We start from the raw sequence: 24,495 nt of genomic DNA on the forward strand, positions 1-24,495 counted from the left end.
ACAGAGATTGCTCCGCTTTCATCCTCCCCCCCATTCATGTCAGACACATCAGGTTCATGCATGACACGCGTTTCAAGGCTGTGATTCCCTCGTGCACGTTTAACGTTTATCCTCCGTCACCCCCACCTGCGAGCTAACCGCTAACGCGATGCTCTTTCACGACTTGTCCAACTCCCAGACTGCTAAAGCAGGATGTCTGGCAGCTTTATGGAAGCTGGGGATACAGAAATGTGGATGAAGCAGCATCAAGAAGACACACACTATCAGGGCTGACGTATCGTAGAGCTTTAAACCTTTCTTTCAGTCATTGCTTGTATGGTTTTACCTAAATGGACTCATTTATAGAGACGTAACTCAACATTAAAAGTTTTGAAGGCGTCTGTTGTGTGTGTGAAAGAGCCTCCTGCCTCTGTTTGCTCCTGTTGCTCAGTGGGTGTGTGATTAAGCATGGATGTAATGAATCGGGACAGCAGCCTGTTGTTTGTTCATGGAGTGCTGTTTTCCAGATTAGAGGGCCATTAACCTTTTTTTTACCAAGAGATTACCCAATCAGACCCCACCATAATTCAGATTTAGGGTCGGTTGAAGAGTGTGAAATCTCTGACAGGATTTTAAACATGTACACATCGGCTGGCGGTGACAGATTCCAAATCTGCCCCCTGTTGTTGTGAAAATGTGCAAATGCATGAGTGTCAGATGGTGCGGCGCCCGGTGTTCTGTCAGTAGATAAATGGAGCTAAAGTGGAATTGTTGTTTTGTTTTCCTCAGACCAGCGCGGTGCTCTGTTCAGGAGGCTGCGCTCTGCTGGCTGTCAGCTCCCTGTTGGCCATCATCACCATCTTCCTGCCCAGCGGAGGATGCGAAAGGAGGATCTGCACTTTGGCCGGATACATGCAGATGGCTGCAGGTTGGTAAAGATGTCGTACTGATACTCCGTCAATATCCAATACCAATGATTGAACTGATAAAGTCCTGCTTCTGGGTAAAAGTCATAATTGCTGCATGTTATCTCATGAAAGAGATATAGTAAGAACCAGGAAACCAAGAGCTGACTTTGTTGCCCATCAGTCACAAAAACAAAAAGGACACGAGGAACAACTTGAGTGCATTGGCTGCTAAGCAACCGGAGGATATGTGGAGCCTGTTGGGTTGAATCTGTGCAGGCGCGGAAAAGATTTAGAGCTTGCAATAAAAAGACAATTATACCTTCTTAACACAGGTCATTGGTTCAGGGCTACATGCGACTTATCAGGCGGCCGCTTTCACTCAAACAGAGAAGTAGCCTCGTAAACAGAGCAAAGTCATGTCAACGCCCGGGCATTAAAACCCCCCCAATACAGTCGCCGCTCTGTAGCGACCTTCACACGTTCTTCTGTGGCTGTATGGATGTGTTTCCTGCCTGGTTTATCAGCTTATGTTCTTAAATGTGTTGCAGCTTCACATCCCAGGCTTCCCACCATTGATGCTCCTGCTGCTCATTTACCCGACTGAAGATAACATAATTTGACTTAATGCTGTGTACAATCTATTTCTGTCGCAAGACAAAGTGAACAGCAAGACTCTACTTACAAAGACTAATGAGATTCTCCCCAACCCTCGTCTTTACTTGGTGCCAATTAGTGCCATTCAGCAAACGAAAGCACACTAACGCGTGAATGTAACATCTAGATCGCGGTAATCCGTATACACTTGGTGGTGTTGACGAAGATAGCCGAGGAAGAAGAGGGCGCTTCAGCGTATCTGTATTTATTGTGAGCTATATCAGAGAATGATTTTAAGTATCAGAGATTTTCCTCACATCATGCCTTGTTCTGCCGATTTTCAATCGCTTCATCTACCCACACAGTTCTTCTAGTCGGCTGATCCTCAAACCCTTAATCATTATTTTTTTCCCCTCTCTCATTTATTTAGCGTTAGCAGCAATTACATAGCTTCTATCCTTGAGAATATTGAGTAGCTAATTAAAATCCCAGCGTTCTACCAAGTGTAATTACAGCTGAATCCACGGAGTAGGTTAAATGTTTACTGATATATCTAACTTTCGCAGGGCACGGTTAATGGTGTGTTTAAAGTGGTGCTTATTGCTGATGGCTAGACTTACACTCTCCGTCTGACTCCGGGATTGGATCAATGTTGCTTTAGGAAGACGAGACGGGAGTCAACGATGAAGCAAGAGTCTGCGATGGATGTGTGTGTGTCTGTGTGTGCACATCTCTGGGTGTAATTGTGTTCTGCATAATTGTGCTCCATTGTGTGCCAGTCTCGGTAAACGATAGCGAGGCGCGAGGAGCCGGGCCTTTGTTCTGTTTCCAGGTCGACTTCTAGTCTTGATAGATGAAGATTTCACAGAGAGCCCACAAAGCCCTGAGGAAGGCAGATCAGAAGAGTGTTTGTTTTCCCAGCATTGCAAATTTTGCATGTTTTTGAGTGTTTGTGTACGACCACAGAAAACTGATAAGCGGAAGCAACTAGATTAAAAACAATGCCTTCCTTTGTGGTGTGTGCATTTTATCAGTATGGCTTTTGAGGGTGTGTATTTCTTCTAGGCTGGGAGGAATGAACTGCTGACGAGACGCTGCATGTCAGCTTCTCCTTGGTAGCGGAACTCAAGGCTGTTTTTGATGCCCTTGTTATTTGAGAGGCAAAAATGTGTGAGAGGGTGTGCTGCTCCACTGATGAAGGCTGGGAGAAAAAACTACAAGAGAAATCCAAAAGCGATGATAATTCGCTTGGTGACTTCAGCAAGCGATGCATTAAATGAGAGTAAAGGACGATCTTTTAGTCACATTGACACGCTGTTTAAAAGGTTATGACTTTAATTTGTAACCATTCCTAAAGCAAGACGCAAGACAGATTTATTTCAGCGTTATACTAACAATAAGAAAATGTTTTGCCTACAAAGTAGTTATTTGGTCACAAAATAGTGTTAAAGGATCAGTTAGAGCTGTTAGATCGGTGAAATAGAGTTAATCTTTTCACAAGTACAGCGATGCCAATGTGCATATGTGTGTGTGCATGTGTGCACATGTTCATGTGTGTATCTGTTGCAAATTTACCTCAGAGAAGCTCAGGCTGACACCTTCAGGCTGTAACTACATAGACCTATGGTTGCAGAAATAGAGCCGGAATCTTGAGTTGCTCTTCGCGGATACTTTGCAGATGTTTGCAGATGTTTGTCCCCTCTTCATCGTGGACACACATCTTACTTACAAGAGAAATCTTGTGCCGTCTCCATTTACAGCAACATCGTCTCACGCCTACAGTAGCGGAAAGCACAACCCAGGGTTTGAAAAACACATTATTACCTCACGTGTCAGCTGTCAGGTCCCTCCCAATTAAAGCCCTCTTGCACTAACACAGCTGAGGACTGGGTTAACCCAGGAGAAATCTTTTGAGAGGCCAAACCCTGCAGCTTTTTCTCTGCTCTGCTGTCCCGTGGGTGACGTCCAGAATTAGAAGTAAACTTGGTAACCTCACCACCGGTGAAGCTCCACTCTCCATCCGACGGTTCAGCTGCTGCCCCGCCGAGCATTGCTGCCATCAATGTTTTACGCTCTGAGAGAGGTGGGAGGCAGAACATTTCTGTGTGCTAAGGTGGGGAGCTTTTACTCCTGTCATGCATATTTCATCGTGCCTGTTCTCCTGAGTGGACGGGACACTGAACGGCTCTTTTCGGTGTGTGCTGACTGAAGGGATGCGGCACAGACTCATATACTTTGCAGGGTTAATAAATGCACAACGTTACTGTTGTCCTTCACCGACTGACAGAAGCAGCTGAGTGTCGGTCGGGGTTTCATCATGGCACAACGCTCAGGGAGATCGCGGCAGTGCAGCTGTCTGTTCAAGGCTGAAGACATGTCGCACTCCACTGAGTGTACAAGCACTTGCTGCACACACAGACTTAATCTCAGCTAGTTTCCTGCGGGGTTAGAGCACCATTAACATATGGAGGCAATTTGTATTATGCTCTCACAGAGGGGGGAAAAAAAAAAACGCTGGGGATTATATATGCTTCATTGATTGGCTGTTGTTTTCTCATTTTTATTGATTTGACTGCAAGCGATAGTGTTCAAGTTCAAAAAAATGTTGGTAGAGAGAAAAATGTTTCAGCTTGAGTTGTTTGGTTGGGGAACTTGAAAGAAAAACACCCAAAGCTGTGCTTTTCTGTTTGTGAAAGAAACATGAATCAACGTTTTTTTGTTTTTTTTTAACCTGTTCAGTCTGAGAAGTTTCTCATTTTTCATTGTGACATTGAATGATAAAACGAGTAAACAGGAATCGGATAAAAGAGTCTGACTCAGGACTGTTTGATGACAAACGACATACTGGCGACAAAAGGGATCTTGTAATTTGAGAAATATTCAATATTTTTGAAGAAACATTTGTTACCCTTCAGGTAGAAGTGAAACTAATTTGATTTTGCAAGTGTAGATTTGTGCTGTTGCCGTGTTATTTGTCCATCACAGGCAGTAGTAGAGTAATATACAGTACATCTATGTATATTTGGAGTTTCTACTCAGAACCAGTCATGTCATGATTTTTTATATTTACTAAAAACTTGGTACCTAGTGCATCGACATGGTTACTCTTAGCATGTTGAATTGGCCGTATTAACATGTAGCTTAAAATCTTAGTCATCGACATAAGATTATTATGTTAGATAATAATAATTCTTTCAAAATATTTTAATGGCAAGATAATTATCATTTTGTGAGTAAACCTGATTTCCTGTTTTCATAAACTTCATAGTCGGTATCACTATTGTCTCCCAGGAAGAAGGTTGCAGGTTTGAATCCCATCTGTGTGGAGTTTGTTTTCCCTGCATTTCTTCCTTCCACTTCCAAAAAGATGCATCTTAGGAATTTATCACTCGAAAGTGTCCATTTGTGTGAGCGTGTGTGAATTTGCTTGTTTTTCCTTCATGTGACTGCATGATGAGCTGGCGTCTTATCAGGGGTGTACCCCACTTTTTCCTCATAGCCATCTTGGATAGTCTCTAACAGGCCAAATCCGATAAGCGGCTGTAGATGAGATGCTCTTCTTGAAAAAAAGAAAAATTGCTGTCAAAGCAGAATGAATGAAATGGACTTTGAAGGGATGTTATCGTCCTCAGCGGACCGTCTTTGGGCGGAAAAGGTTTCTAATTTGCAGCTGAACTCTGTGCAACCCCAGCTGTTCCCAGTGAATGCTTCCTTTTGAAGATTCCCTCTGAAACTGTATCTTCTTATCTGCATCTCCATCAGAGAGAGTCCCCCAATGGTCGCTTAGCCGACCTTGGCTTACTGGGAAAGGAAAAGCGGAGTGTGTGTTCCCTTATAAAACATACACTCTCACATCCAGTTTCAATGTGCTGATGCTAAGGAAGCCTTGCCTGCTGTGTCAGCGTTCCCCTGGGCAAAGCTGCTATGCAGATGTCCTGTGAAGCATAATGATGAAAATATTATGTTGCTCTCATCAAAGAACCCGCTGTGTTTTTTCCAGCGTTGCATCAGCGTTGCCCATATGGTTCCTGTGCCAGCTGTCAATCACTTCTCAGATACGGATGAATTCCTGTTCCATGTTGGGCTGGATCACAGCAGTCTGTTATCTGAATTTACTCCTCAAACAATTAAGGTTTCCATGATTTTCCTTCCATCGCAGCATGAGAAAGGATGGTTACAGTCATTTCTGATCTCCTCCCTGCTTCCAGACACAGAACATAGATGCTTCCATCCACTTTTTCAGATTTCTGAGTGAGGAGAGCAACTTCAGGTCAAGGAATCTCTTGTATCTGCTCGGGCCCTCATTCTTCTTTCTTATTTAATTGTCTGTGTCTGCGGTCAGAATTAATCCATGCTCCTTTTTTTTCGGACCCGTCCATCCACCGTCCACTTTTGATTTTCTTCCTTTTCGCTCGCATGCTTCTATCAGTCAGCACCCCAAACCACTTTTTTGCTTGTTATCTGTCGATAGCTGATATTTCATTCTGTTTCATCAGGAACTGGTTAGCTTGAGGGCTCTCTCTCTCTCACACACACACACACACACACCTCAGATGCACTTCTTTGCAGGGTAAACCTGTTCTCGACACAATCTCAACGATCAGTTAAAGAAATCAAGGACGGGGAAGTCGATTTAGCTTCTTCTCCTGAACTTCTGGTGAAGTTTGCATGTGCGGATGATCCAGTTTAGCTACGCAGCGATGCTGACATCATGACCTCTTCACCTGCGACGACAAAAGACGCTAACTGTGTATGAACGCTGGTGGCTTGGCGCGTATGCACGCATCACATTTTTATTAATAAGAGCTAAATTTTGCTGCTGAGGGTCATGTGATTGGTCACATCTTGCCATTGCCACTTGGTGCTCCCCTCCCTCCTCACACAGCAGGTTCATAACAAATCTCATTAACTAAACAGGACAAGAGCAGCTTTGCACAGAAATCATTAATACTTACCGAAGGAAGGCGAGGCGGCCGCTCCATCTGCACACAGTTCAGCTTGACAAAGCTTTTGCAAACATGCAACACGTTTGATTCATTCATTAGAACGGCTTTATTACAGCATTTCTCATCCAGGCAAATGCACCTCAATGTATGAACTAGGCTTAATGTCTGCTTATGAATTAAAGTCTGTGTGTTTGTGTTTGCTCTGCGTGCTCATTGGTCACCCCTGATGTCTGCTGTAATTACGGGCGTGCCTCCACTCGCTCGCCGATACATCACCCAGAAAAACCACAGCAACCGGTTCCAGCAGTCAATTAGAGCCTGGCTGTAATTAAGACTAAACTTTCATCCTGCTCAATTCGTCTGCTTTTCCTTTGATTTGACCGGACAGCCTCCTCCGATCCAAACTTTGTCTTGAAGTAGTTTTTTTTTATTTTTTTTTTTAGATTAACATCTTTTTCAGACTGACATTTTGATTGTGCTTCTCACTTTGATATTTTCCTCATCTGATTTGAAGAGCAGAAGAAACCCAGTGAAGTTTTCCCTCTGATAAAAATGTTATATCCAATATTAATCAAGCTTTCTTTTCTTCTCTATGTAGTGGAATCCCTTTGATTAGCTCTGCTTATGAAGACACACACACACACACATATAGACACACATACACGCTTACTGGTGGTGCGAGGTTAAACCTTCTGGAGTTGAGTCGACCCGGCGAGCAACAAATGACACATTGACAGAGGAAAGGAGGATGGTGAACAGAGGCAGACTAGAAAGAGAAGTGAGGGAATCGCAGCCCTTTATTTTTTGACTTTCCCGTGTTTGTTGTTGTTGTGGTCCGTCTCCGTCCTTTCACTCCTGTCAGACGGAGGAGAACTGTCACAGCACTCAAAGCGTGTTCTGCTATTTCTTATTCCTTTCCTGGCTCCCTTATATTTCTGCCACTCCATCATCCTGCCTTGAATGCCCCCCTCCGAACCCACACGCACGCACTCACGCACGCACACACACACACACACACAGACACACAAACACAGTCAAAGCACTACTGGCCATGCATATTGCATGAGTCCTCCACCTCTGAAGGCCTCTTTTACTTTTTTCATTTTGCGACTGGGAGCGGGTATGATGAGGTGGAAGCTGGATCCTACACTTCAGGGCCGCTTCCTTACTTAACTGCCGAAACCAGAAGTTGCTGTTTGTGGAGAAACTTGTCTTTTAATGATGTTGTGTGCTGTAGTTTGAAAAGTGTGATTCTGTAATATCTCTGTATAATGATCACAAACAGCTGAGGCTGAGGAAATTAAGAGTATCCATTTCTTATTTATGGGATGGTGTAATAAGAAAACAATTCCCATATTGCTTTCTTTTAATATGCCTGCACTTGACGTGACTCTGTATCTCTTATTATCTTCTCTGAGGATGTTTCTCATATTAGTAGGAAATAATGTAATAATATCTGAGGTTTACTCACATCTAATAAACTGGTTTCTTTTGGAAACATCTCAAATTTACATCTTTTGACTGCAAAGGAAACTACCACAATGGTTCAGTTCGTAACACCAGCTCGGCTAGTGAGCATCCCTATCTGAGCGTTTAACATGAGTTGCTTGCATAACTTGTTTGAGTTTTCTTCTGTGATAAAAGCATTTTTACAGTATTAAACCATAAATACAATCAAATTTGATTGATAGCATAAAAGACTCACCACAGATCCAGTGTGCATTAGTGGTTACAGTCATGGTTGCGGGGGGGTCATGTGTGGTCAGAGTGATACTACATGCGTGTGTATCTCCAAGGAATTCCCACTTGTGTGTGTTTGATGTGAACAACAGCCAGGATGACTCATTGTTGTGTCTGTGGCTGCTGGTTTGCAGCTCGTTTCCTCCTCCGCTGTAGTCCCTCAACTGTAAACACACACTTAGGCGAGTATATGTGTGTTTGTGTGTGTGTGTGTCTGTATATGTGTTAGTGCATGTCTTTCCTTCCAGTTCCATTTTTCTCACATGCTTTTATGCTCTTCCCCCTCATGCAGTGATTGATCCTCCGCTCAGAGGCTTCTCCTGAGTGCACAGTGATGAGTGAGAGCCTTCGCTGTGTTGTCTTGTTTTTGTTTGTGCCATCTGTGTTGTTTGGAATTAGTTTTGTAGGCAATATGAAACGTTGAGACACCAGTACCTGTCACACACATACGCACACACACACCAGCACCGTGATTGATTAAGCAATGCTGCTCAATTGCTATTGCTTTGCTTGTGTTTATGACTTTCTCATTTGCATGAGGAAAATGAATGTTCTCCGCTCTGCTGAGCGAACTGAAAACACTGCATGTGAGGGCCATGTGTAAGTATGTACGGAGGAATTTACCATCGATTGCCCTTGGAGTCAAACAATTAAAGAGCAAAGTCAAAAACCATTCAAGACTTTGAGCACCTTTCTTTTACCCTTAGGAATTTAACTTTCTTCCTTTCTAGCTAAGAGTTGATGAGAATGTTGACTTTTTTTTTCCTGAGTTGTGCAATATATACAAAAAATGGCATGTCTTTGTTTTTTTTTTACTATATTTTGCATTCTTCAGATGTGTGTGTATGTGTGTGTTTTAAAATCTATCTATCTCTCTTAACTGTCTGAATTGCCACCATGTGTTTTGTGATGCACAGCGAATGTCCTGCCATCTGTTGTCTTTCAAAGATTCTGGTGAAGTTTGCCGGAATTGTTTTTGGTCTGTTTAGACTCATTTTCATATCCAGTCAGTTATTGAGTTGTGTAACTGCAATCAATTTCCAGCAATGATTGCTGGTGATTTTATGTCTTCAGTAGAGTCCACCTTTGCAAAATTATCACCACCAAAAACAACTACAACAATTATAATATTGAGAACAATAAACAGTAATAATTTTCTGGTTATACAATGATAATAAAATATACCCGAAGACAGAAAACATACGGTTTTGAGCTTGGAAAAGCTTTTTTTATGTTGTTGCTCTGCCTGAATGACAGTCTTGATCCTGGACTTGTTTGAGGTCTCAGGAGCAGCAGAGGTAATGTTTTCATCAGTAGCAGCAGGCAGCCTGGGACTGACTGTACATCCACACTCAGCCGGATGAGGAGAACAGATCATGGTTGGATTTGGGGAGAATGTTGAAGAGCGAAAGGACTGAGTGACCTGCTTTAACCAAAGGTCTGAAAGTTTTTACTTCCTGTTGTTCAGGAAGTTACACTTGAGGGAATTTATTATATCCTTGTAGCATCCATAACTGTACAATCCTATGCTATGCTATGTCATATTAAAGTCTGCAGTGTTACATGAAACCTCCCTTTTCTGCATTGCCAGTCACTCAGAATTGCCGCTCCCAGCTTGAGGATATGCGGCTGCCAGCATGCTGGGTTTCCCCCATCCCACCAAGGGGAACCCCCTCCTGTCTTCCAGTAGGGTGTGTCTGGAACTCACTGTAAACACGGAGGGTTTACCATGCTGTAGCTGCTACAGATACATACACGCTTGCACTCAAACTATACGCCTGGTCTTCCTTTCAGTCTGTAATTATTATGACAGCTCACTGGTCTGTATAAACGGTACAAAGATGTAATTGGGGTCATTGTTATTTCACCTCTGAGCTGCAGTAGAGGTAGTGTAGGTGTCTAACGGGAAGATAAATGATTCTTCAGATATGTAACTTGTCATCACCTGAGATGCTATACTAACCACCAAGCAAGACTAGACTAGACCCAACGGGACTATCCTGTGCTATACAGTGCTATGCTATGCTACTGCATGCTGCACTGTGCTGTATTGTAGCACCAATGATGAGAGATACTCAGAGGATGATTGCATCAGATTTTTCTGACGGCTGACGGCAAGAAGACTGACAGGAAATCATATTCACAGCAGTGTCGGGTTCTGCTATTATAATGTCACACTTTTCACTTGACTTTGTTGATTCGCTGCTACCATTTCTTTTTGCTCTAACAGGCTTGACTTTATTTGCTTAACTTTGGGTACTTTTGAAACAATTAGCATGTTGGTATGTCCGTGTATGTTTATTTAAGGGGGTTTGATTCTTTCTGTAAGACAAAAAGAATTTAGTGTTCAAAAACACACCTGTTTTCAGTGTTTTCACATTTTGTACTAATGAAAATTAAAATTGTCAGCAGTCTGTCCACTCCGACTACGGGCTATATCATCCAATAACAACAAAAGATGGATGGCACTTATTGTAATTAGACAAGCTCATTGCATGTGTGTGTGTGTGTGTGTGTGTGTGTGTGTGTGTGTGTGTGTGTGTGTGTGTGTGTGTGTGTGTGTTTAATATCATATACTCAATTTATTTATGTGCATGTATCTGTGAACTTCCTGTCATCCGTTATTTTTCATGTAGAGCCCTTAACCAATCACCAGTCAGGCAGGCAGACATGGCTGAGTTCACACGCTTACACGTACACGTGTTGGCCCCTTTGTGTGGAAAATATTGAATGCACATGCAATCCGATTGATTTAATCAATCAATTTTGTAATGAAATCTGTCGTCATGATTCACCTTCTGATCCACTCATCCCTGGTTATTGATCTGGAGCTCTTGATGTGTGTGAAGATGTTTACCTTAAATCAAACTGACATGTGGCCTACAGCACGGAGCAGGAATCAGATCATGTCATCTACTGTAATAAATATATTTAATAAACATGTGGCATAAAAATACTTGAAATTGATTATAATTTCTTAGTCTGTCAACATAATAGAAGTCGATTAATAAAAACAGACAGTGTTTGATTGCTGTAACAACAACTCAGCGTATGCTTGTTTGTTCTTTGTGATGTATGAGTTTGTGTACGTCCCCAGCAGCTGACCTTTTACTGCAACAATGAATAATGTTTGCTTTTCATGACATCAACCTTTAATCAACTTTGCGCGACTCTGTAAAACACACGCCAAAGACACAGTCACACACCTAATTGATATGTCCTGTATGTGTGTGGTGTGTGTGTGTGTTGGGATGCTCACTGGACTCGTGTTGATTGATCCACTGATGGAATGAAAGCTCTCAAGCTCGTGATCTAATCTGTTACAGCGAGGAAGTGTATTCTCTGAAGATGGAGAGGGGAAAGAGGGAGAAGGATGCGTTTCCTCTTCCTTCTCTTTGTCCTGGCGTATCCTTCACCTCGCTCGCCTCTCTGATTACAGTCTAAAGCGGGAACCTCACAGCAGCAGACAGACAGGAGAGGAAGACGGATGAGGTGAGCAGCCAGGCTGGGATCAACTGGATTAAAGCCCAGTTTCCGGCGACTGTTCATCTCACTTTTCTCGCCGTGTGACCACGGATCAAGACGAGGCTGCAGGCGTGATGCGAAACATGAATTCAGTGACATCACACTGATAGCTACATCGCTCAACCACACCCTTTATTGTCTGTCTTTATTATTAGTATCTGCAATAGAAACCATCTCAGTTGTCACCAGTGGAACTTCAAGTGGTCTGATTGTCATTCATGGAATTAATGGACTTTCTGTAAAGAAACACACAAATATTTTCCTTATGTGAAGAACCATGACTGTTGTTTTTGGTCTTTCCTACCATGCACTACCATGGCCTCTTAGCATAATGTCTTCATTCTCTCTATCAATGTTTCCTGTCAGCAAACCTTCAGTAGTTTTCTCAACTAAAGGTTAAAATGCCCCCAAAATATTAGGCTTCATTACTGGGTGTTCCAGGTATCTTTAAAAAAAAAAGGTAATTTGTCACATGTTCAGCCCACAAGTGGTTGGCTGTGGGCCACAGACATTTAAAGTGCTAATGCTAGTTCAGCTTTTATATAAGTGCTCAGCTTTCTAAAGATAATTGTTCACAAGGTTTTTAATTAATCAAATTATATACTTTCAACTCAATATCATCTAAATGAACGGACGCAATGAGGTAAAAAAAAAACAAACACAAAAATTTAAACCCACGTTTGGAGTAGGAGTTCATTGTGATAGCATGATTATATATATATTTTTTATATTTCTGTGAATAAGTGTTGCAGTCTTTGAATGTCTATTTGAGTTCTCGTTGTCAAGACTGTACAGTCTAATCTTGTAATCCATGCAGCTATTTTGCCCATTATCCCTCCTCGCTGACAGGCCGATGCAAACAACCTCAGTAGGAGCTGTTACTGTGTCAGCAGGGCTGAATTGCCCGACCATGGATGAGATGCACGCCATCTCTTGTGTTTACAGTTACAGACTTTTAGACTGCATTATTTTGACGGCCTTTGATGCATTAATGATTTCCCCTGTCTAGCAGGTCTCTTGGCTCGCCCGAGCCCTTTATACTCTCGAGTTTGCTGCACTCTTTCATCATGGCTGGAATTCCCCTGTTTCTCAAGTTCTAACCAAAGCATGGCAGAAAGAAGGGAAGTTGAGAAAAAAGTATATTGTTGGCAGAGTTTGAGAAACACTGGCTGTCAGAGTCTTTTTCGCGGCCTAATGCTGTTGATAAATAGCATCTTTTGAGGATTTTTTAAGGATTGCATCTGCAGATTTTCTGCTATCTTAGATGAGGCAAGAGAAAAATGCTTGAACTTCATTTCAACCTGTAAGCTCCTGTTACTGTAAATCGTAACTTGCTGATGCTTCAAGCTGCAAAAGTCGCTGTTAAGTTAACAGAATCAATGCTGATGCAGGAACTGTAACATTAAACTTTGCAGAAAAATTATATTTATTCAGCTCTGCATTGTACCATTTCTCATACAGCGTACATTTAGTGAGGAAATGCAGCTGTCGACCAGTCTTATACCTTTTTACCGCCTCTTGTGACAAGATATGAGGTCTTGGAAGTGAAGGTAAATTGCTTTTCTTTCTCTCTGCCACACATGAGCAATTTAAGGCAGACGAGCAAAGCTTCTTTACTATCTGTGTGACATAAAGTATTTCTTGTTTGAAGACAAACAAGGAAGACAAACCGAGGACACAAAACCATGTAGACACATTCTGGAAATCAGTGGCACCTCTTTCTTTTCATGGTTGGGGCAGAGTAGTATCTGCAGCTAGGGGAGGGAGAGCGTGATCGTTCACCCAGACAGTCCCAGCACCCTCAATCTGTCACCACATATTCACACACAGTGCTGAGGGTGCACACAAAAAGATCTCTAAACACACACACGCACAGACACAATACCCCTCTCAACCACACCATGAAAAGACATTCTTCCAGTCAGGTTTAGGGACTCTTCGGATTCTGACAGAGGTTTGAAGGTTTTCCCTTCAGCCATAAACAAAATGTTCAAGCGGAGTGCTTTAGCAGCCTAAAATAAGACAATGCTTGTGGCAATCAGTGTCACCTGAGGACTGGGACTACAGATAACTATATTTCAAGTCTCTTTTAGAGCATTGTAAGAAAAAAAATCTCCGATCCAGATATTTATGCAACTGTATGAAAAACTTGCAACACAAGCCACACGCTAAAGCAGACGAAAGCTACCTAGCTCTATAGTCTTCTGACATCGTCATATTGCATATATTAACATATCTCATCATCTTCATATCTCGTCTGCTATCATCCTTTTCAACACTTTTAAAGTTTCACCCAGAACATTTTATTTTCTTTATTTCTCAACTTATAAACTGAAAGTAAAACTATTCAGAAGACTCATATTTGCAGAAAAATCTTGCAGGGAAGTCAAAAATCCCAGAAGGGAAGCGTAGAACAGTTAGAAGTTGGTATTTTATTAATAAAGCACATGAATAAAACAGTAGTGTTTGATAGGATGCAAAATAAGATAGACTAAAAATAGGGCATCTGCAGTAAAGTTTTGAAATATAGCTTGATAGTGACTAAAATAAATTCAGTACTGTAATAGTATTTGACAGATTTACAGATGAAATGTTAGAATTATACACGCCTAGTTGTCAGTGTGGAAACAGGGGAGGTCTTTGCAGTGGCGATAAGGCTTTAATGGGAAACAGAAGCAACACTGACGCCCCAGTCCTTCCATCATTTCTGCCTTTTATAGCCGGACTGTTTAACACAGTCTGGGCATGGAGAGGCCAGAGGAAGTCAATGACTCTCCAGAAAGGTCACGAAGACAATCAGCATTTTTAATGAATGAAGAGAGATATAGTATTCACACAATCCTGACAGAACCATTAAAATATTATGAAAAAGAAAAACATCTGACTGCCGTGGATGAGAAGCACTTTGAGGTTTTTCTGCCTTCAAACAGAATTGCAGCCTGACAGAATCTGGAGGAGCAAACAGCGACTGAAAGGCCTTCAGCGGAAGGACAGATATTCTTTGTCTGCCAGAGGACCTGATCGTGACTTCCACCTCATCTTTAGATTGGAGAGCCATTTTAGACGGAGATAAGAAAAGATCAGAGATGCTTCAGAAGCGACCAGCAGAGTTTCAGCGCGGATGCAGATGCCACCTTAATACCTTACTAAAGAGAGACGCGACCAGAAGGAAACGCATGCAATTTTTTCTTACGACGTATTTCCCTCTCTTCCTCTGATCCTTAGCTCTTCCTTTCAACTCTTCCTCTTCTGACTTTGCTCCCCTGCCCCGCCGCCTCTGCATCGCCTCTTCATCTTCCCTCCTGCCCCTCCTCCCGTCATCTCCTCTCCTCGCGCTCGTCGCCCCCCCGAGATTCCTTGAAACTCTCTGAAATTGAAATGCGTCTGCCTGGTGTCCTGCCCCTGCTGAAGACACAGGACTTCTTTTATATAGGTTCTCCTTTTGGTCTCCGATCTTCTTTTTTTTTTTTTTTCTTACATGTATTCACTTTTGTTTGATAATTTCTCATTCTTGTGAAAGTATGTTGCAGCCCTCAGCTCCCATGCATGTGTTTTCCCTTTTGGTCCTGCCATGCATTTTCATTTTACAAGTGCAATATATATGTGCTATAAGAGGAATGCCATTAATCTCCTTGTCCCGTGAGAGCTGTGTTGTTTGCATGAGTAATGAGCTCTGTACATCGGCACTCTGCATCTCTGTTGTCTCTAATTGTTGCAGCGTGACTCTATTAGAGAAATCCAGCATAATTAACATCTTCTCAAGAGTACCAATCCAGCATCTCTGCTTCGTAGGCTTGTTTCAGCTGTTTGAATTTGATTAATTCCCAAAACTTCAGATGCTAGATGTTCATCTTGGTTATCCGTGTTTCTGTGCCGTGTGTTTGTATGCACCTGCAGCAGTGTCATGCACGTATACCCGGGTTTGTGAGACAAGCCATAAGGAGCTGATAAATAATAATGATACTGCAGTATGTCGATGCCTGCAGCTTTTTAATCAGTACCATGCACAGCCACCTGCCTTTTGACAAGCACAGAGTTAGTTTCCAGCCATGCAGCGTGCTTTAGAGTGCAATAACTTAATAACTATGGGGACGTTCACAGCTCCCAGTAGATGAATCATGCTGACGTTGTAGGAGCAGATCGGTTTTCATGTCTGTTGATACATGAGGACACCGACGCAAGATGAATCGACTGACATTATTCAGACGTTCACATCTTTCCCAGAGGAGGAACACGACTGACGCTGGTCACCCTCTGACTTTTAATCTAACATATCCGTGGTTGATAACAAAACAGAACTAATGACATTCCAACATTCCTGAACCAGACTCAGGTTTTGCCACATCCTAGAGCATGCTACTGTTTTGGCAAACAACAAAACCATAAATGTAATGGTACATTCCTGGCATGTTTTTGAAGTATTAACTACCGATTTTGACTTGTAAACTGTGTTTGTGTGTGTGTGAGTGTGTGTGTGTGTGTGTGTGTGTGTGTGTGTGTGTGTGTGTGTGTGTGTGTGTGTGTGTGTGTGTGTGTGTGTGTGTGTGTGTGTGTGTGTGATCTTACCCCTGATTGAGGTGACTTGGATGGGCGTTGGTTTCGGGTGAGATGGGCAGTCTGCCCGGATAAAGATGTCAGGCATGGCTGGCAGGTGTGGGACTACTGCGCTCTCTGTGATATGACTGGCAAACACGCTCCCTCGCTGAGACACACACACACACACACACACACACACACACACACACACACACACACACACACACGCCAACACACACAGGTACTACTAGTTTAAATATCCCTTTACTCTCCTGTTTGTCTATGTTTTCATGTTTATGCATGGCCGGTGTGAGTGTCGCTCAATGCCAGTATCCTCTCTCTGATGATCCGGCACAGTGGGCTTGGCACTGCCGTGATGTCACTCTCCTGCCAGTGATCTGAAATCTGAGCCTCCCTTCTGCCCCTGTGAGTCAGAAGAGGGAGAGATACACAGGTTTGAATTAAACAGGGAATAACAAAGGCAGGGAGGAGGTGAAGGAGCAGAGGGGACGGTGCTTTTATTCTAAGTCAAAGATTGGAGCGGATCTTTCCTCCTACCTTTCTGCTCTCACTTGTCTATCCGGGTGACGAGTTTTCACTACACAGGATGAATGGCGAGGGATAATCCCTGTGCTGATGGATAATCAACTTACAGCCCCTCACAGCCTGTCGGCCCGCCCCCGCGTGTCCACCTCCAATTATTGATCAGAAAGGGTTATTTTTGTTTATTCTGCTTTAGCGCTTTACTGCGGTTTATTTTATTTATGCTCTCATGCATGAAAACAGAATTTGCACTTTGTTCTTAGCCTCCTTTGGGGTTTCTCTCTGCTTTTTCTGAACATGAGGCCCTGCTTTCAGCATCAGGTTGTGGTTTAGGGCGAGTAGTCAGGCCTGCTATGTGGTTTGTGGTCATCTGTGTGTGTGTGTGTGTGTGTGTGTGTGTGTGTGTGTCAAGTTTAACTGCATCCTCATTCTTGTTCTCGCCTCCCCTTGGATACCTTCACACACACATTTTGAAGTCAGATGCAGGGATCTGACACACGTTGATAACATTATCTAAAGGCCAGATTGTTGATATCATAGATAAGAGACTGTAGAAATACGTCTTGGTTAGCCTTTAGCCTTCAAAATGAACATCCATCTTTTCTGCATAGTTGTGCTTGAGCACTCCTTTTAAAATGACATGGTTCATCTCAAGTGGTTTTTCCTTTAAATGAAGTTTTATATTAGCCCAGAGTTGTAAACACACCTTGCCTGAAAGTGCCTTCACTCCCTTATATTGTCTAGACGGCTTCGTCCCTGCAGAGGCTGTTGCTGGAGTTTCATTTGTGTTTGAGTTTGTGTTCCTGTACAATGCAGCAATCATTCTACAGCCACGGTTCATATAAACATCACCGCACTTATTGTTAGCAATCATCAGATGTAATAAATAGCCGGACCCTGTCCTTGCTTTTGTCACCAAACAGCCCTGAATGGAGCTGCAAGACACAGACAGGAGATGCACCTCCAGCTGACGAAGACTAACCTTGCTGCCCTCACAGAAATTCACTCTTCTTTTTTCTGCATATTTTTCTGCTTCATCTTCTCGTCACAGTTGTGAACACTGACACCCAATCCACGGTGGTGGGAGCAGGGGGCCGCAGAGTGGGTTCAATGCCACCCTGCAGACAGATCCCCTCCTGCCGAGGTCAATAAACACAGTCTGAGAATACACACCGTTTGCATGAAGGCAAACCTTCCTACCTGTGTTTGGTATGAAACAGTCATGCATGGACGCACGTCACACACACTTCATCTGAAAGCTGTCATTCTTGTCACACACACACACACACACACGCAAAGCACACGCAGACACAAACACATGCGTCCTATCCCCACCAGCTGACGGCATTGATGCCAATTCTTTCTGTCATGTACAGTCAAAACCAGTCACACACACCTCCTGTCAAACATTGCCAAGGCTATGAACCATATAACAACCCTATCAATTTGTGTGTGTGTTTGTGTGTCTGTGTGTGTGTGTCAAAGAGAGAGAGAGAGAGTGTGTGAGTTTCCGCTGAGAGCTCATTGTGCAGCAGTGGAGTGCCTATAAAGCAAAGATGGATAAACAACTCTCCTTTGTTTGGCCTCTAGCGTTGGCTGCACACAATCTATCCAACAAAAACACACAGTCTGTCAGTGCAAACCCACACACACACACTCACACACACCTTCACGTTTATTTCCTAAGTAGTTATCATCTCTGTAATGATGGTCCTATTTTCCCGTCAACTCAGCATGGCCTGTACTTGGCTTCAGAAGTGTTCCATTTACTATTTGCCAATTACAGGCCGCACCACCCCGCAAACACACAAACACACACACACACACACACACACACACACACAGTACGGGCAGATTTGTTTGCAATAACAAGACAAAACCAGCAAAAAAAAAAAAAAAAGAGTGTCGGCTTTCTTTTGATGTTGTGTCATGGCTGCCTTTATTATTTAACCCAAATTTATTCAGTATCTTCTCACGCCTTCCGTTCTGCGGCTCCTTACGTGTGCAGAGACGCTCAATGGAAGGAGGCAATGAAAAGAATGACGTGAAGTAAACAAAGAAACAAAAAGGAACGAATGGGGAAAAATCAAGTCGATATGACTGGTCATGTTTTATGAAAACGTCATACAGCTGAAAAGCTGCATATATACAGCGCTCGAAGGTAAAAAAAAAAGGTGTTTTTTTGCTCTGGTGTCGACTGAACAGCTCGCTATTCATAGTCCAGCCTCGTTCAGCGCTCCTCCAACTAAACAATAACATCTTTTGCAGACATTAAAGCACGCAGACAACGAATTAAACCGACTCCAGACTAGATAAAAGTATGAAAGCACCTGAAAAAACTGCTGCAGAATCAGAGAACCGATGTACACCGCTGAATGTTTAATCAGCGTGTAATGCGGTGTAATCTTTAATTTTTGATCCACACTCATTTTAAAAGCTGGGATGTTTAGTTAATTTCTCACTTTAAGTTTGATCATCCCAGGATTTAAATTCCATGCAATCGCTCATCTTTTTTCCGCCTCCTTCCAACAGCAATGTCAGTGGAAAAACCTTCAGTGTTAGTCATCTGTTATCAGTGCAAATACTTTGATGCTGCAGGTGCCTGAAATAATGACCCACGATTTTGCACAATGATGTCCACCTGCTGAGGTCAGGTTTGTGACAATATGGACTCAAATGGTTGAAGATTATTTTATTTTTTAAACCATTCAGTGACATTTCAAACAACTCCAAATCATTTGATTTCAACATGTCAAAAGCTTTGATGATGGACAGATGCTGCTGCTCTAGCTCGACTCTTTCCACACATCACAGAACATTTCTGATGCTGATGCCACTCCCCACACCACCAGCGTGAGCTTCACAGTTTGTGTGCTCACTGTGTTTTTTGTATGCTCTAAAGTGTGTGTGTCTGCACCAGCCTGTGTGTATTCAGGGATTCCTGATAATTGCTGCAGAGTCTTTGGGAGCTTTGGCGTCATCACTTTTAAAATACCCACCAAATGGTAAAGCTTATAAAGAATCAAGATGCCGACGCATAAGACCTCCGCCGACAAACACGTTGATGAACCCTCGCTCCATCTGTGCCCGGCTGAGAGCAACATATGGAGGAGGTCTATGTCCTGGTATTAATGTATATTTGAACACATTAAACTTACACACACCAACATGTGCAAACACACACAGCGAACAAGAGAAGTCGATAGCGCGTGTGTTCATCAGATCATCAGAAAACAGACCGAAGCTGCTTATTGAAATACAGCGCTGTATTAACTCCAACTGCTGTGAGGAGGGTTGCATATGCTTCAGATATGCAAATACCCCGAGGGCGTCTGCATGTCTCTCTCTGTGTGTGTGTGTGTGTGTGTGTGTGTTCTCATGTTGATGTGCACCAGCATCTGTTGATTACTCTGCGGCTTCCATGTGTTAGTTTTTATTACAGACCTACAGTGATTTTTTGCCAGCAGGCCAGAAATCAAATACTGAGATTACAAATGAACATCTGAAAGGAACTTGGAAATAGTTTCAAAATGATTCTAGTAAAAAAAATCAAATCAAATCTGAGGCCTGAATTTAGTTTAAGTCAGTGAATAAGACCTGATTGGAACCCAAACTCTCTAATAAAATGAAAAGCCACCAAAACAGAGCTACCATAGCAAAGGCTAATCTGTCAAGAAGTTTAGTTTAACTTTAGCTTTCCATCCATGACATGACCATCATCTGTTTGGTCTTGAGTCCCAACGGCTGCATCTATCGCCCCCTCTCAGGCCTTGGGGTTTCTCCTGCTGACCCTCCCCTGAAGCCATTTCTCTTCCATCGCTGCGTCCAGAGCTCCCCGGCTTTCAGAGCTGGGAGGTTGGATGAGAGGAGGTGGCTTTGCTCGGTGATAAGATCGAGTTTAGAGGTGATGAACACACTCTGGGCTCCTGTCAGCGCTCGCCGTGGCTGGTCATTTGTATCCGGGCCTTTCCGAGGGTGAGAGCTTGGAAATTGGTTTCCTCACCGGGCTCCTGGAGATGTCTTCCTCTGTGCTTGTTAGTGCTGGTGCTACACCGCCACCGCGTCGGACGAGTGTGTCAGCGTGTGATTGGTGGCGATTACTTTGAGAGAGAGAATGTGTGTGTGTGTGTGTGTGTGTGTGTGTGTGTGTGCGTGTGTGTGTATGTGTGGTGCATTCACACAACCACTCTTTTCCTTTGCCTTTAAGTCCTCTGCAGCTTTTCCAAGCCTCTTTGAAAACGCTTCTTTCTTCCTTTCAGAAGCACAGAAGAAATAACTAAAACAACGCCACACGCTGCATCACATCCTCCACCACTGGAGGCAAAGGCAGCGATGAAAGCAGGTGTGTGAATGTGTTGGGGGGGGGGGGGTGCTTACAATGTGGAACATCTGGATGCCGGTGATAGCTGTGCTCACACACGTTACGAGCCAAATTAATCAAACCTGGTGGGGAGACTGGCGAGTGTGTGCGCGTGCGACGTGCATTAAGAGTCTATCCACGTCCCTGGACAAGCCAGCACCGACATAGAGTCACCTGGGGAGGGAGGAGGAGATATAAATCAATGGGTTGATGTTGGGGGGGGGTGAGTGCGCTTGATGCTGTAGTTGCTCCCAGCGAGAAGAGGAGGACACACTCTGTGTTGTCGCCTTCTGAGACTGTTGGTTCCATCAGATCGAAGCTGATAACCAACAACAACTGATTCCGTTCTGCTTCTCGTGAACACAAAGCCGGTTCCTGCTGTGATGTCACTGGCCCACATTCAGGCCAGATAGTTCATCAGAGAGAAAATGGTTTTCAAGGTTAGGAAATGAGAAAAGATGCTTTGATTTGAGAATGTCTGGTCCTCAGTATTCATCTTCATGCTGAATAGACTGACCTTTTCCCACATTTATTACATGGATTAACTTGAAGAATCTGCAGATGACACTGATTCCCAGAGGAAGAAACCTACTTTGACCATTCTTGCTCTCCAAAGGTTGAATACTACTGACTTTGTTGATTGGATTACATCTCCCCTTGTGCCTCTCCTGCCTCATGCTAATTAGGAAATGCTACAGGTAAATGAAGATGATCGATTGCTACCTGCTACAAATTAGGATGCATAGCGAAGCTGACCCAGTTCTGGCAGTCAAGTTGTGTTGCACACACACACACACACACACACACACACACACACACACACACACACACACACACACACACACACACACACACACACACACACACACACACACACACACACACACACACACACACACTAATGCCCACTGTTCCAGCCCCACCTCCACTCCAGCATTCACCCACAGGCTCCAGCTGAGGGGGTTTGTTATTTCCCCATCACTCCCCAACATCTCAATCCGAACATATTCTGGGGAGTGAATGGGGTTGGGAGGGCAACATGATAAACAGCAATTGCTCCTGTAGAAATACATTTGAGATCATAAGTTGTCTGGCTGAATTAGACTTGTTATGATGAGTAGTAGGACAGCGGCGCCTACGACAGTAGTCACCTAGTGCTTCCAGCGTGGCTGAAAACTATATTAAAGCCCAGAAACTTAAATTGCTGTTGCTCGCCTTGGACCCCTGGGCGCTTAAGACCCAGTTTGCAAATCACTGAGGTGGATGAACCATGAATGTGATTAAGCCAGAGGTGACGCTACCCTCCTCTTCTTCTCAATGTGTCGGTATGTGGAGGGCAGCAGTGAGGAAACGCCATCCGCTGAGGATCAATAAGAATTAAAATTCCATGATAAATGAATGGGATTTTAGGATTCAAAAAATCACCATCCAAGCTGCCCGTTTGAAATCATACCTGTGGTTCAGACACATAATAGAAATAAACTGTTTTGATACTTAATCTCAGTGACTTTCTATTTGATTTATTATACAGTTAGTTCACTTTTCTAACTCAGGAAATAAAAAGCCAGGAACTCAGAGGGGTTTCCTCCACGTCCTGCTGTTTGTACCATGTTAATTTGAGTGTATTATATCACCATTGATTTTCTTTCCTGCATCCCAGCTATCGACACATGAATATATCAAGTTAACTGCTGAAGAGAGCCGGGTCAAGGGTTTATGCACCGGTCAATGCCGCATCAGGGGGAAGATAAAGAGACTGTGCAGACCCGGTTCTGATCAGAGGAACATGTTCCCCTCTTTGAATAATCCATCGTCCTTTATGATAATGCTTCCGGTGCTGAGCAGAATCTTAAAATCCTGTCTTTAACACTTAAAAACAAAACAAATCCATTTGCAGAGCTGGAGGTGATTTTTCTGTGTTTCTCTGACAAAATTGACGTTCTTGTCAATTTTCTGCACTTAGCAAATGATTTCTTTTCATTCCTTTTAAGAAAAGAAGGATTTTCATGCTCGGCCAAACAAAGTAGCACCGACTCGTAGTCACCAAACATTTTTTTTTCTTACGTTAGCAGCTCTTTTCAGATGGATAGAGTGTTTATACTCATTATTTATCCCTCTCTCTTTTTACCAAGCCTCCCTTGCATTCTCTAGCTGTCTGCTGACGAGGGCAGGTAAGGCTGACGGCCGTGAAATTGAATTAAGCGCTCCTCCCAGCCCCCTTTTCCTCCTCAACCTCTTCTGACATGCACCAGTTTTAATGATCATGAAGCTGGGAGGCATTCCAAATGGCAAACACTTAATTGAGAAAAATGAAAGAAACAAACGTCGGATACATTCATCTAAATAGAGGAACGAGGGGGTGCGGAGGGTCATCCTGTCTTCAATTTCTCATCCCCCCCCGCCCTCCCCTTCAGCCACTTCCTCAAAAGGGAATGTGAGGAAATTTCATTAAGGTGAGGTGTGGGATAAATCAACATGACGAATTTCTCCGCTCACTGTAATTGTGTTTCGCTCAGCAGAAAATCAGACATGGATGCTGCTGGAAGGTGATGCAGCCGAAGAAATACACCAACGTGATATAAGCAGTGTCTTACAAGCAGGAATTGTTCATGGCAGATTGGAGTGTTGATGTGGCCCCGACCAAAAGGGCTGACCCAGTAATGAACCTCTCATTTGTGACATCATTAGCTTCCGCCTCCTGTGGTTTGTATCACACCTCAGGGAAAAGTCTGCAAATCTGCTTAAATCGCCTCAGATATGTTCTTTACATCTTCTCTCCCTCCATCTAACATGGGTTAACACACACACACACACGCAAACACACACACACTTCCCCACCAACTGTTTGGCTCAGTGCATCACTCTCAGCCGACCTGGCTTAATCTGTGATTATGTGTCAAGCGGAAGGCCATTTATTCCAGATTAATTTATTCATCTTCCCTGGGTGGCGTCTGCTGTGAGGGATTGATGGCACCATATATCTGAGGGAAAGACAGCAGGAGAAGAGAAGGACCATTCATTCCCATCCACGGCTCTGTGTGAAGGGTGGCTTGTTTTACAGATTAATGTCTTCCCTTCCGTTCATGGTAACCCCATCATTAGGGCAATTAATACATCCAATAATAAGAAATGCACTTAGAATATGAGTAAGGCTCATTGGCGTTCATCGTCATCTCAGTTTTAATTGTTCATTGCGGATGGATCATAACTTATTTGATGTTAAGCATTAATATTTCTCTCAAGGAGGAAATGGAGAAGCGTCCAGGAAAGTCAAATTAATCTGAGTGAAGCCTCCACTCTCCCATCTTCTCTCTGCTCTTGTCTATATTAAAAATGTAGCCTGCGGTTTAGGAAAGTCATTCCT

The 24,495-nt window shown here is 43.3% G+C and overlaps 1 protein-coding gene across 1 annotated transcript in view; it reads left to right on the forward strand.

Annotated features, from left to right (window-relative positions):
* Positions 1-24,495, forward strand: part of LOC137606735 (LHFPL tetraspan subfamily member 7 protein) — a 76,293-nt gene that overhangs the window by 17,314 nt on the left and 34,484 nt on the right. The window contains exon 2 of the mRNA XM_068332127.1: positions 769-907. Coding sequence (XP_068188228.1) covers positions 769-907 — 139 coding nt within the window. The remainder of the gene's footprint in view (positions 1-768; positions 908-24,495) is intronic.

The sequence above is a fragment of the Antennarius striatus genome, chromosome 13, assembly GCF_040054535.1.
Source record: "Antennarius striatus isolate MH-2024 chromosome 13, ASM4005453v1, whole genome shotgun sequence".
Classification (NCBI taxonomy): domain Eukaryota; kingdom Metazoa; phylum Chordata; class Actinopteri; order Lophiiformes; family Antennariidae; genus Antennarius; species Antennarius striatus.